This window comes from Monodelphis domestica, chromosome 1, assembly GCF_027887165.1.
Source record: "Monodelphis domestica isolate mMonDom1 chromosome 1, mMonDom1.pri, whole genome shotgun sequence".
In the NCBI taxonomy this organism is placed as follows: domain Eukaryota; kingdom Metazoa; phylum Chordata; class Mammalia; order Didelphimorphia; family Didelphidae; genus Monodelphis; species Monodelphis domestica.
The window spans coordinates 739,979,962-739,993,524 of NC_077227.1; the positions used below are offsets into that span (position 1 = coordinate 739,979,962).

The 13,563-nt window shown below is 44.8% G+C and overlaps 1 protein-coding gene across 1 annotated transcript; it reads right to left on the reverse strand.

Moving 5' to 3' along the window:
• Positions 1 to 2,725: 2,725 nt before the first annotated feature.
• Positions 2,726 to 11,372, reverse strand: NKX2-6 (NK2 homeobox 6). The gene is made up of 3 exons (XM_016428303.2): positions 10,850 to 11,372; positions 6,712 to 7,512; positions 2,726 to 3,106 (listed from the first exon to the last, which is right to left on the reverse strand). Exons 1-2 carry the CDS (start codon positions 11,157 to 11,159, stop codon positions 6,941 to 6,943), a joined length of 882 nt encoding a protein of 293 aa, XP_016283789.1. The 5' UTR covers positions 11,160 to 11,372; the 3' UTR covers positions 2,726 to 3,106; positions 6,712 to 6,940.
• Between the last annotated feature and the right edge of the window lie 2,191 nt (positions 11,373 to 13,563).

The following is a 13,563-nucleotide window of genomic DNA, read 5'->3' on the forward strand; positions in this document are numbered from 1 at the left end:
CCTTCCTTCCTTCCTTCCTTCCTTCCTTCCTTCCTTCCTTCCTTCCTTCCTTCCTTCCTTCCTTCCTTCCTTCCTTTCTTCTTCTTCCCTTCTTTCAGAATAAAGAAAACAAAATGCCAATTGAAAGAATTCAGATAGTTTCCAGAAAAAAATCCTATGCTGTAACCTCTTACGCATGTAGTAGTTAAACTGAAAAATTTCAATGACACAAAAAATTCTGCAAGTAACAAGGAAAAAACTTCTTGATTACTCCACTCACTGAACTACTCACTAAATGTGACTTAGTACCCAAGGTATGTGGACAACTAACAGAAAAACAGCATATATGTATTTCTATAAATATTTGTGTGTGTGTGTGTCCAGATTTCATTTGCCAATATATGTGGTCAAAGGCTATGAAACATTAATAAAAGAAGAACTGTAGATGATTAACAACTATATGAAAGAATGCTCCAAATCACTAATAAAAAAGGAAATGCTAATGAAAACAATCCTCAGATTTCACTCCTCACACTGCAAATAGACAGTGATGACAAAATATGGTAACAGTCCATTTTGGATGAGCTAAAGGAATATACACATATTGGGACACTATTGGCACAGCTATAAATCAGTGAAATTATTTCAGAAAGCAATTTGTAACTGTTCAAAATGCCTAAAATGTCCATTCTTTTTTGCTCCAAAGGTCCACCTGTAGGGATGTATCTCAAGCAGGTCCTTGATAAGAAAGTACACAAATATACCAACATGTTTATAGCAGCACTTTTTGTGGTTCAACAAATTGCAGATCATGACTATTACAATGTAATGAGCAATGGCACAAATATAGGCTTCGATATATACTGGAGAATTCAACCAATAAACTGCCTGAGAACTGGAATATTATAAAAACCAAACCATTGCACACCATAGCAAAGATTTATGAGTAAGAACCAAAGAACAGTCTTTTTAATATGCTGGCCATGTTTATAATTATACTGACATCTATGTTCCTTAACCACATACTCCTAATCTCTAAGCTCTTCTTAATGAAAAACATTCCAGATATAGCGGCCTCGCAGAAAGTATCAAAATCACTTGGGGAAAGCTGGAGGCACATATTAATTCTTTTGATCTGTTGTCACCTGGATGCTCTCATTGAATCTACAGAGAATGAAATACTTGTCTAATGGTTTTATGCAAATATAAGTCTAAAAAAGTTATGCAATTCAACTGTGCAATAGACCACAGAACACTAAATATAAAAGACTAATAGCATGGGAAGCTAGGTGGCACATGAGAAAGAGTGCTCTGCCTGGAGTCAGGAAGATTCATCTTCATGAGTTCAAATCTGACCTCGGACACTTCTTTGCTGTGTGACCCTGGGCAAGTCACTTCACCCTGATGGCCCCAATTTCCTCATCTATAAAATGATCTGAGGGGAAGCTGGGTAGTTCAGTGGATTGAGATCCAGGTCTATAGATGGGAGGTCCTAGGTTCAAATCTGGTCTCAGACACTTCCCAGCTGGGTGACCCTGGGCAAGTCACTTAACCCCCATTGCCTAGCCCTTACCACTCTTCTGCCTTGGAACCAATACACAGTATTGATTCCAAGATGAAGGTAAGGGTTTATATTTAGAAAATAAATAAATAAAATGAACTGGAAAGGAAATGGTAAACCACTTTTGTACCTTTGCCAAGAAAACTCTAAATGGAATCACTATAAGGGTCAGACATGATTGAGGGGAAAATAGTAGCATGTCCATGTGTTCTAGAACCATTTCTATCTAAACAATCAAACCAGATGAGGTAAATCTTTTTCATTAATGCCAATAAATTGTTAATAATGGATTATTATATCTGGCCCCATCAAAATATGAGGATTTAATTATAATCTTAAAAATAATAATTTTGTAGAAACTTCTAATCCTCCGATTAGTCTGTCAGAACTGAATGTGAACACCACGTGATCTGAAGCCAATTCCAGGAGAGCACTAGGTTTAGTGGGAACCTGGAAAAAAGGAAGGAGGGAGGGAAAGGGGAGAAGAGGCCAAGGGGAGTCAGGAAGTCTGAGTTTTTATTGACTTATCCACCTGCCCTAGGTGAGCCCCCTAGACCCAGGACTGTCAGGAAAGGACTGGGGCTATCTCCCTGAGAGCTTTTTTGTTTTCTTTAGAGGTCAATTACTTCCCATCTGGGGAGGTTGTGAACATTAAGAGGTGGCTGGAGTGATGGGTTTGAGTGGGGTCCCTGAGATAAAAGACTGATTACCTCCGGAGAGCCTGCTTGCTGAAACCTCTTACAAGGATAAGCAGTTGTCGGGAAGGGATACCCACACAAAAGGAGCAGATTTCAGTGAGGAAGAGATTACAGGGATGGAAAGTTGACAGGGAGAATGGGGGAGGGAGCTGCAAGGGGAGTAGCCTTTTAAATTAATCCTAACAGAGAGACAGACCGTCTGTCAGGGAAGTGGGAGAAGAGTTTTTCTCTCCTCTGCTATTCCTCCCCCTCCCATTCCCTCTCCCCTCTTCCCATTCCATCTGAACAAAAATGGACCAGGTCACACTGGAATCTGGAAAGGGCTCATAAGCATTTTTCAGATGGCTAACCTTTTCAGATGAGCAAGGCATTTCCCTAGCAGGAATTTAGAGAAGGCAAACCTGATCGTTTCCCAGTTGGGCAGATTTTACGTGAGCCAAATGAAGAATTTTAATTTTCATTTTTTAATGAAAGTTTTATTGATGCCTTTTTACATTGCTGTCACTGCTTCCTCAGCCACCCCCAAAGATCCTTCCCTCACAACAAAGAAATACAGTTAAGCAAAACAAATGTATGTTCTGGCTTTGTCTGAACACATAGGCTTCATTCATTACCTAGAGCTGCTGAGAAAAGGGAGGCATTTTCATCATTCATCATCCATGAGAGCCAAGACTGATCAATGTTGGTCAGAGTTCCAGGACCTTTCGATTTTGTTCATCTTTGCATCATTCTAATCCATGTCCACATATTGCTTTCCTGCTTTTGCTCACTTCATTCTACATCAGTCCATTCAAATCTTCCCCATTTCCTATGAATTCTTCATGTCTGCAATTCTTCCTAGTGCAACCATTTATTCCTTTATATCCATCTACCACATTAAAAAAAGCAAATGGTTGGGGGCTTATTTTGTTTCCAGTTTTTTCCTACCACAAGAAAAAATGCTGCTATGAATAATGCTTGATACCTGGGGTCTCTCCCTCTGTCTTTCATCATCTTTGGAGTAAAGGTCTAGTGACTTAAAATATATATATATACATATACATATACATACATATATATATACATATATATATATATATATATATATATTTCCAAAGTGTTTTCCAGAAGGGTTGGATCAATTCATAAACCCACCAGCAATGCATGAATGGGCCTGGTGTCCCACAGCCCTTCCAACATTTATCATTTTCCTCTTTTCTTGATGGAAAATGTAGAAGGGTGTTATTTATAATAAAAAGAGCACCTTTATGACACAAAATAAGAAGGACATAAATGGAATAACTTGGAAAGGTACCTGTTGGAATGTGATGTAGATTTTTTGATATAGGCAATGTTGTAATTTGTATTGCTTGACTGCATGTTTGTTACATAGATTTTCTTTTACTTTTAAATGGAGGAGTTGGGAAGGAAAGAAAATTGATTTATTAATTGAAAATTTTAATTTATTTTAAAAAATAAAGTTATGTGCTGAATTCATTCCATATTTTAAAAGAAAAATACCTAACAGAGATTCCCAAATTCCTAAGTGCGTCCACTTTTCTGTTCTATTATCTATGGAAAAGTTTTTTTAAATTATTAAGTTCAAAATTTAATAATAATAATAATAATAAAACCAAGGAAGAAAATTCCATTCAGTTAAATTTAGTGGAATATTTTGGTGAAAATTCAATCTCTGACTTAAGATCTGGTTAGTTAGTTAATATTATTTTATTCTTTCTGCTTAGGTCTCAGAATCCCTAAGTGAAGGACCTCCTACTACAAAACTTCAGTTTTATACGAATAACTAGGTCCAGAGATCATAGGATTTAGGAGTTGGAAGGGACCATAATAATTATATCCTCTAAAGCCTTTGTTTGACAGATGATGAAGTTATAACACAGAAAGAGATCACACAGCTAAGCAGTCAATAGGAAAGCTACTATTCAGATCTAAATCCTCTGGGGTCAAAAATAGCACCTTTTCATTAATCCATATTATATTCAACTTGTATTAAACCATATTATATTTTACCAACTCTGCTAAATTGTACCCAGCCATTCTTTAATTAGGTCTGGCTTAATTCCTACCTTCTATGAGAAGTCTTCCCTGACTAGTGCTCTCCTTCCTTCTTTTGCACTTAGCAGATTCCACTACCACTCTAACATAAAAATAATTTAAATGAAAACTAGAACTTCTTACTATAAATATTTTATTGAATTCCAATGTGAATTTCATTTTGAACAATTAAGAGACATTTATTTGGATCTCTAAATTTAAACTCAACAATAAGGATCTTTAAATTCCAATTTTTATAAACATCCATCCTAGCAATTTAAAAAAAAATGTGCACATAGAAGAAATGGATTTCTTTATGGATGGAGAGGGGAATCACTGAAATAAGGAAAGAAAGAAAAAATATGGTGGGAAAATGCTGCATATTCTGCCTCCAAATATTTTTGAATTCTCTGATGGGGTGTATTGATCTATATCTATATCTATATATCTTTATTACTTGTCATCAGGAAGATCTGGCCTCAAATCTCTTTTCTTCCAATTCCGGGTAACAAGGGTAGGTGATTTCTAATTCAACTTAACATTCTATATCTGCTGCTTATTAGCATTGCTGGAAGTAGTTTCCCATCCAGGGGAAACCACAAATCCTTCCCATATTCTAGCAAGTGACCCAGAGCCAAATTCCCTTTGTTCTCCTGGAATCTAAAGAGACCAAATTGTTATAACATTGTCACATAAAGAAATATTCAAGTTTCACTTTAGAAAAGTAAATGGTCTAAGAGTTAAACACTGAAAACTTTTATTGATGCAGAATCAAATGGGAGAAAAACATCAGGACTGGATTTTTCTTACCACATGTTTACCAAAAGAACATTTCCCAACTGAGCCCTGGATCTTAATAAAAAATATATATATATTTACATTTGATTTCATCTCTTTCAGTCTAAACATCTCTTAGCATCTTGATCTCAGGGCATTTTCTTGGGGAACCATAGCCATGCCAGGAAGTCTGTGTTTATTTACCAGTCACCAGATGACACATCTTACTTCACCTCCAGTCTCTTAGTCTGCAACTTAGAATCTTTTTTTTTTTTCCTAGCCCGAAAGAAACCTTTGGTATAAAATTGAAGGAAGAGAAGGGATTAAATAAAAATACCTCCAGAAGCCAAATCATCATTGCTCTTGCCTTCAGATATTTCATCTGAGGACTGAGAAGTCTTGACTTTGCATCTTAACATTTGGTTTTTGAAATTCTTATTTATAAGCGCTTGAGGAGAGGAGCTCAAAACTTTGAATGGCTTCCACGCAAAATGATGCATTGCTTTCATGTAAAAAAAAACATACAGAAAAAAACCAAAACCAAAACCAAAATCCTAGACCTAGTACATAAAGAACAAAAGAGAAAGGAATCTATTTCCTAGAAATTACACTGGTATGGTGAAAACAAAATGTGGGTGGGCATCACCAAAGAAACATCCACTTTGCAAGTTATCTATTGGAGGAAGGATTTATTCCCCCAAGGAGTCACACTGAGTATCTCTGAGGTGAAAAGAGACTATCATGTACTTTCCCCCCTCACTTCCCTGAGATCTCTTGTCTTCTGATCTCCCTTTTCCACTCTAGAATAGAACTCTAGAGAATCTGTTTCACCGGTTTTCATTAGTCCCAAAGGGAGTTTTCTCCCTCGTGCCACAGAATATCAGGGTGCAGAGGGAAAAGTTTTCCATTCGGAGTTAGGAAAGACTTGGTTCCCAGTTCCATCTCTTTCAGCTACTCGGGTTATGATCTTCCCCCTGATCCTTAGTTGACTTACCAAGAAAATAACAACAAGGCTGCCCCTGCCACCACCACAATCAGGTTGCTGTGAGTGTAAGCAAAATATTTTGCTATCTAAAAGTGCCATTTCAATGTCACTATCGATTTAGCATATGGATCCTAGAACTAGCAGTGAGGGGTTGTCTGGTGGGCAGTAAGACCTCCTAGGACCATTTGGGACCATTAGATCTGGAAGACCCTTTCGAGATGGTTCTAGACCAACGCCTTTATTTTTATGGACGAGGAAACTAAGGTCCCCAGAGCGGAAGTGTCTAGCCCAGTGTCCCCCAAATAATACATTTCAAACTTCGGTCCTCTAGCTCCTGTTTGGGATTAGCCTTACTTCTATGAAGGAAGTGGGGAGTAACGACTTACCTATCTGAAGAATGTCTGCCACTGGCTTGGGGAGTGGGAAACTGGGGAGAAGGGGAGGAGGCAGCACATTGTACAAAGTAGGAAATTAAATAATGTTTGTTGAATGAATGAATGGAATAAGCTGGTGGGATGCCTCTCTGGGCATTCCTTATTCTAGGTTAAAGAGAATAAACCGTCTAGTCTGGGTTTTTCCAGGTGACCTTGGCCAAGTTACTTTAGGACTTCAGGCTCTAATTCTCCTCACTGCCAAAGGAGGGGCTCGAAGTTCAAAAGCTCTAAGGTGCCTTTTACCTTTAAAAATCTGGGCTGCTTGCTCTCTGCCCATGGCGTCAAGAAGTGAAACAAACCAAGAATGGAGTGGGCAGAGCCTCCTGGAGAGTGGGATTGTCCAGGAATCCTTGAAGGAGTCAGTTTATGTGCACTGTAGGCGAAGGAGGAGAGAGTCCCGAGCAATCGAGAAACCTCCCGGAGTCCTCAGCAGAACCGGAAGGAAGTGTGTGCAGGATCGCGGCGTCGGGCCTCACCAGGCCCTGACACCCTGCGGCGTGACTTGCAGTTGTCCCTGGGCGCTCTGGGCCGATTGATGTACCATGCCAAAGCTCAGGTTGGCGCAGGGGCCCGCGGATGGGTAGTTGGAGGCTGGAACAGCGCTGTAAGGAGCGCCGTAGCAGGGATAGGGGTTGTAAGGTGCGCTGTAGGGCTGGCCGCCCCCTCGCATGCAGGGTCTGCCGTCCCGGACCAGCACCGGCACCGCCACCCTGCGCGCAGACAGTGACGGGGGCGGCTGGCCGGCCAGCTCCAGGGACGCGTCCTGCCGTTGTCTCTTGCACTTGTAGCGGCGGTTTTGAAACCAGATCTTCACCTGCGTGGAGGTGAGCTGCAGCGCGCGGGCCAGATGCTCGCGCTCGGGCGCAGACAGGTACCTCTGCTGCCTGAAGCGGCGCTCCAGTTCGAACACCTGCACCTGAGAGAAGAGGACGCGGGGCTTCCGTCGAGGGCGAGTCTTGGAGCGCTCAGCTGAGGGGCCGCTGGGGCAGCCCGAGCTGCTGCTGCTGCGGGCTTCTGCCTCCTTCTCCCAGTCCCGGCCTTGCCCTGAAGCAAACGAGACAGAACCGAGAGAGAGAGACGCAAGAGCATGAGCAATTCAAACTCTCATCGGAACCTGGGGAGCCCGGGTGGTTTGATTTCGAGGGAAATCCCCCCACCTTCCCACCCGTGCAGCGAGATTTAGAGCTAGAAGGCTTGAGTTCGAATTCTACCTCTAAGAGGGAGTTGAGGGTAGTGGGAAAAGTGTTAAACATGAATCCAAGGCATGGGTTTTGACTTCTGCTTGGAAAACGTATAGCAGCTGGTTGTTTAGATGCGACAATTAACTTCTCTTTGTGCTTTGTGGTACTTCCTTTAGGAAGATATACACAAAGTGATCTTTAAGTCTTAAAGCCCCAGGTAAAGGACAGTCAGGCAACTTACTTCATTCGGGGCCTCAGTGCCCCTTTTTGTAAAATTAGAAGGTTGAAATTGGGTTTCTTCCAGGCTCCAAACTTAGCTAGCTAATGAACCGCACTGGATATGGAGATTTGTCTTGTCTCTGCATTTTGTTTTTCTTTTTTCTTTTCCAGAAGAGGAAGAAAAAAAATACTCATGGGGAGGGGGAGAGGCAGATATGTTTAAATAACATAGTGGGAGCAGGTAGGTAGCTCAGTGGATAGAAAGTCAGGCCTGAAGATGGGAGGTCCTGGGTTCAAATCTGGCCTCAGACACTTCCTACCTGTGCAACCCTGAGCCAGCCACTGAATCCCCATTGCCTAGCCCTTAACCCTCTTCTGCCTTGGAACCAATACTCAGTGTTAATTCCAAGGTAAGATAAGGTTTTAAAGGTAAGGAAAGGATTTAAAACAAAACACAACAACAACAAAAGCTCTAGCTCCTGAAGGAACAGCAGAGATCAACTAATCTGACCTCTTTTTAGAGAGGAGGAAACGGGTTTCACCCCAGAATGCTAAGTGACTAATTGGCCCAAGGTTACAGAGAAAGGAAGTAGGTGCTTCTGCTCAGAAATGAGTTTTGAACCCAGGTCTTCGGATTCCAAAGCCAATATACCGACTAGGAGGGAGTCTAGGCTCCGACATTTACTAGCTTAGTAACTGGGCTAGACAATCCATTTACTTTGTTTTCCCAGATGCAAAATGGTGACAAGAATACTTCCAAGACCACAGGATTACAAGTGAGGAAAGCTCCCAGTAAGCCATTAAGTGACCTCATAGTCATTAGCTTTGCAAGCAATTGTCGCAAAGTTCTGGACAAATGGAGAGAAAAGGCAAAGACTGGAGAGGAGAATCAGACAGGCCAACTGACCTAGCATCTCCAGGGTTATCACTGCCTATAAGACCTTGGCTGGCTCTTTACTTCTTTGAAAGTCATTTCCCTCACCTTGCTGTCTCAGAGAACTTCAAGGTTCCTGATGACTCTTAAATTCTAGTGATTTGGGGGTCTGAAAGAAGACACTTTCCTCCTGCTGGTTGATCTACTCTAGAGCCCTTTCTGGAACTGATGGGAATGACATCCAGAGATAACCCAGTATGCTGTGTGGACCCCTTAGATTGCTGGAAGTGGACTGATTTCAGTTTCAATAACAAACTCATCTAGGGGTTAGATTTTCCTAAAGGAAAATGATCTTTGAGTCCCCTCATCCTCCAAGCTTCCATGGACAACCTCTCAGGCTCTGTATTTGGAGCAAACATAGGCCAAAGACCCAGGCTCTGGAGCTCCTTTATTCCTGCTGCATCTAGAAGAACCTTTCTGTGTCAGTTCCTCCTTTCCCTGGAGTTCAATGGCCTGTGGCCAAAACAGCTGGAGATTCCAATATCCTGGCACACCTCCTCAGTCCCAGAGGATGAGATCGATAAGAATGACTAAGACTTCAAGCCCCAGCCCTGCCCTACCCCATTGGTTCCCTCCTGAAGTCAAGGTCCTATTCTTTGTGGATTTGGACTTTAGCGCTGGCAGTTGACAGTTAGAAGCATCCCAGGCTCTTGGATTTTTTTTTTCCAGAAAGAATAATATCAACAACTAATTTCCTTGGAGGTTTATTAAACACTTTACTCACCACAGCCTTGGGACCTCATTAGTTCGAGTACTAATGTCCCCATTTTATGGATGGGAAAATAAGTCTTGGAGAGAGACAGAGGGACTTATGCAGCTAGTAACTGCCAGAGCTGGGATTCATTCCCGTTTACTTTCCCCAGCCCCATACATACCCAATATGCAAGTCTTAAGAGCCTTTCCCTTGGAATCAGGAGGCCGGGGCTCGAATCCTAGTGACTTCTCCTGTCCTTAGTTCTCTCTGTCACTGGCTGCCAGGAAGACTAGGAAAGGGTTTTCCAGAGGAAATATGGGGCCTGGAGCTCATTTAGAGGCTGGCTGTAGGATTTAGGCCCCAAATCATCCTGGAATCATAGAATTGGAGCTCAGAGATCTTCCAGCCAGATCTCCTCCTTTTACAGATCAGAAAACTGAGGTCCAGAAGGTTGGGGAAGTGATGGGGAGGGCCTGGGGCGGGGGAAAGCAGGAGCTGGACACATTCAACGGGCAGATGGTAGGGTGGTTCACATTTCTTCTATCTGCTCAGTGCTTTCCATTTCCCTCAAACTCTCCCATACTGTCCCATTGAATCTCTCAATCAGCCCTCTGAGGCAGAAAAAAAATGTTATCCTTCACCTCATTTTACAGATGGAGAAACTGAGGGCAAGCAGGAGTTAACTAATCATAGCAGAGCCTGAACTGAAATCCAAGCCTCCCACCCCCTCACCCCTCAAACAAATCCTGGGCTATGAGCAATAACTGCCTCCCATAGCCTTCCATCAGAGCTCCCAAGCTGGAAGAGACGCGGGAAATCATCGAGTCTCAAGCCCTGATTTTACAGGTTCAGAAAAGGAATTTCAGTAAGATGGAGTGATTTACCCAAGGATAAACAGGTCATAAATAGCATCAGAGGCAGAGTTGGAACTCAGGTCTTCTGAATCGAATCCTGCTCTCCATCCTAAGCATCCCGGGAGGGGAGCCAGGGGGACGACTTGTTTTTGTTTTGATGGGAGGGGCGGGGAAGCTAAGGGAATCCCAACTGAATGAATCTTTACTGGGTGTAAAGCATTTCACCAGGAGGGGCTGAATGGTCCGAGTTTGACGTAGATGGGGAGGGAGGCTGGGGTGTATGCTTTGCAAGCTGGGGAAAGGACCGAGGGCAGGGCGAGTCCTGCAGACTGAGAAAAAAAAGGCACTGATGATTAGTCCCCGAGGCTCGGGACACCGGCCATGCAGTTAGAAGTCTATCCCGGAGGTAGGGAGAGGGCGTGTGGCCTTGGGGGTGCAGAGAGAAGAAAGGACAAGCCCTCTACATAAGCCCAGGGCGGCCTGAGCGCCTCTTACTCACTTGTCATCCCTGCCGGCTCCACGGTCACCCCGAGGATGGTATCACAGCGGCTCCCCAGCTCCTCGAATTCTTCCTTGCTTGTGCCTCTGGGCCAGCAGCGACCAGCACTTGGAGGACCGTGGCTGGAGGCTGCTACCTTGGGGCTCTCGGATGGATCCTCTGCCCCAGGAGACAGTTGGGAGTCCTGGGCCCTTTGCGCGTTGGAGTCCGGGAACAATGTGCAGTTGCGCTGCTGGTAGCGCAGCTCCTGTTCACGACTCAGGATGTCTCGGACTGAGAAGGGCGTCGAGGTTATGGGGCTTGGGAGCATCCTGGCTGCAGCGGGTGGAGGGAGACCTGGCCCAGGCCCCAGCGGCCCTCGATGGTCTGGGCCTGGGAAACCGAACGCACTGCGACTCTGGGCATCCACGTCACCTCCAGCTCGGCGAGAGGTATCCAGTGACTCGCCCTTTCCAGCACAGCCTCGGAGGCGTCTCCATCGGGTTAGGGGGACCTGGGGCTGGGAATGGGGAGGTTGCCAGCCCCATTGGCTCCCCCTGGAACCACGTGAATGCACGCTTTACCTTCCTGCCTGAAGCCATCCCCCTCCCCTCCCCTTTCCAGCTCGGACGGTCTCTATCTCCCACCTCTGTCCTTTCCCATCCTATGCCCTCCTGCCGCTCCCCGGAATAGGGAACACCATATTAGCCGCGGAAACGCTCGGGCCCTCATCGGGCGTCTTCTCTTCTCAAAATGGGAACAGAAGGACAAGTGAAGGGCCTTATCGGCATAAATCCGGGAAGAGCAGTAAGGGACCCGCAGCGTCGGAGTAGGCGTGAGCCTGTCCGGGATAGCCAGCTCTGCTGGGTCTCCAGAAGGGGAAGGAGAAGAGCCCAAGGGAAGGGAAGGGGTGGGTGAATTGAGTTTCTCCCAATGCAGTCAGTCCTGTTGGCACCCATCGCAGCGTTTGCTCACCTCTAGATGTTCGGCTTTATTCCGGGAAGGGGGCTGAGAGAGGAGCCAGGACGGATTCTCTAGTGAGCCAGGCTTCCATTTCAGTTCTCCACTCCCCGAAGTAAAGGAAGAGCAGTTTGCAAAGAAACCCGTCCACTGAAAGGGAGACCAGCCCGGGACTCGGGAGACCCCACTCCTCTGGGCCAGGAGGCCGAGACCTCTCCCCAAAAGTCCACCTGGAGAGGGGCAGGGATTTGAAGAGGCAGCCGCAGGGTGGAAAGAGACTCAGAAAAGGCAGAGATGGTAGGCTCTCTCTAAGTGGTTGGAAAACCCAGGGATCTTTTGGATTGGAGAGGGAATGGCGGGGAGGGTGGTGGTGGGGACAACCGAGGAGGCGAGTTAGTCTTTCTTCTGCGCCACTTTCTAGCTAACCCTAAGCCTCCACTTTCACCAGAGGATTTCTCGTGTCTCTACCACAGGCCCCGCAGTAGTCAGGAACTCCCGGGAATCGGGAATACAGTATTAACCGTTAAAATCTTGGGCCATCATCAGATGCCTTCTGTTCTCGGGACCATAAAGGCAAAGTCTCCTTTGAGAGACCTCCAAGATAAGAAAGAGCTCCTCACTACTTGGCGGGGAGAGCAGAGGAGCCTATCCCGGCCGTGGCGGCCCCTCATCTCCCTTCACCAACTGCCTCGGGGCCTCCTCCTGGAGACTCTTTGCTAGTTTCCTTCCGCTCCTTCCGCTTTCTCTCCTCTTCCTCCCTTACATTTTCTCATCTACGTGATTGCTATGTAGGATATGCAGGAATCTGATCTCTCCCCCGATTTCTAGCCCTGGGGCCCCAACGAACTCCCCCGATTTTGTGATATTTTCTATATTTAGTAGTTTAGGCTGTGAATATGTATTTTCAGGAACTTTCCCCATAGGATAGAAGCTCTCCGAGGGCCGGAACTCTTTTTTCTTTGTATCCACTCGAATTTAAGTGTGGAGAACATAGTAGGGGCTTAATAAATGCTTGAATTTAGTTAATTACTTTAACGTTTCAGAGGATCCTTCACCAAGGGTGCCTAGGCACACCCTAATGTTTGAAAATTGGAATTTCATGTTCACTTTCCAGACTGTCTCTTGAAAGCTTATCGCTATTCAAGTTAAAATGTTTTTCATTGGGGGGTGGGGGGTGGGCTGGATGTCTCACTGAATTGGGAGTCAGGCCCAGAGATGGGAGGTCCTGGGTTCAAATGTGACCTTGGACACTTCCTAGCTGTGTGACCCTGGACAAGTCACTTGACCCCCATTGCCTAGCCCTTACCACTCTTGGAACCAATACTCAGTTTTGATTCTAAGACGGAAGGTAAGGTTTAAAAAACAAAATGTTTTCATTTCTTTAGTTTAACTGGTAAACGTGTCCTTTAGAATTGCGTATTCAGTAAACAGAATAAAGTTCCCGGTGATGTTGCAGTGTGCTGCTTGTGCCTTTGTCCCAGAGTTCCTTCCACAGAATTCGAAGCCTCCCTTCTGCGGCTTTCTCCCGCCATCCCCACCCCACGCCAGGCAGAGGGGGATTTTGACGGGAATTTTGTTGCGCCCAAACACCCACTGTGACAGAGACAATGGCAGCTATTTTTTACTTGCTGGCCAGTCTTCAGGAGGGGAGGGTCTCTACCCTTCAGCTGCACTTCTCCGGCTGCCTATCCCGACTCCCCGGAAACCTTGACTCGGATGTTATTTCTTGTTATAAGCCTATGCATGGTGCTTGTATACATGGGGAGGGAGGGGTA

What these genes read in the sequence shown, in the direction of transcription:
- NKX2-6 (XM_016428303.2), bottom strand. Translation starts at nt 11,159, where the DNA reads ATGCTCCCAAGCCCCATAACCTCGACGCCCTTCTCAGTCCGAGACATC. An exon ending in GGAGCCGGCAGGGATGACAA is followed by an intron (nt 7,513 to 10,849) that starts GTGAGTAAGAGG and finishes CGTTTGCTTCAG; the next exon opens with GGCAAGGCCGGGACTGGGAG.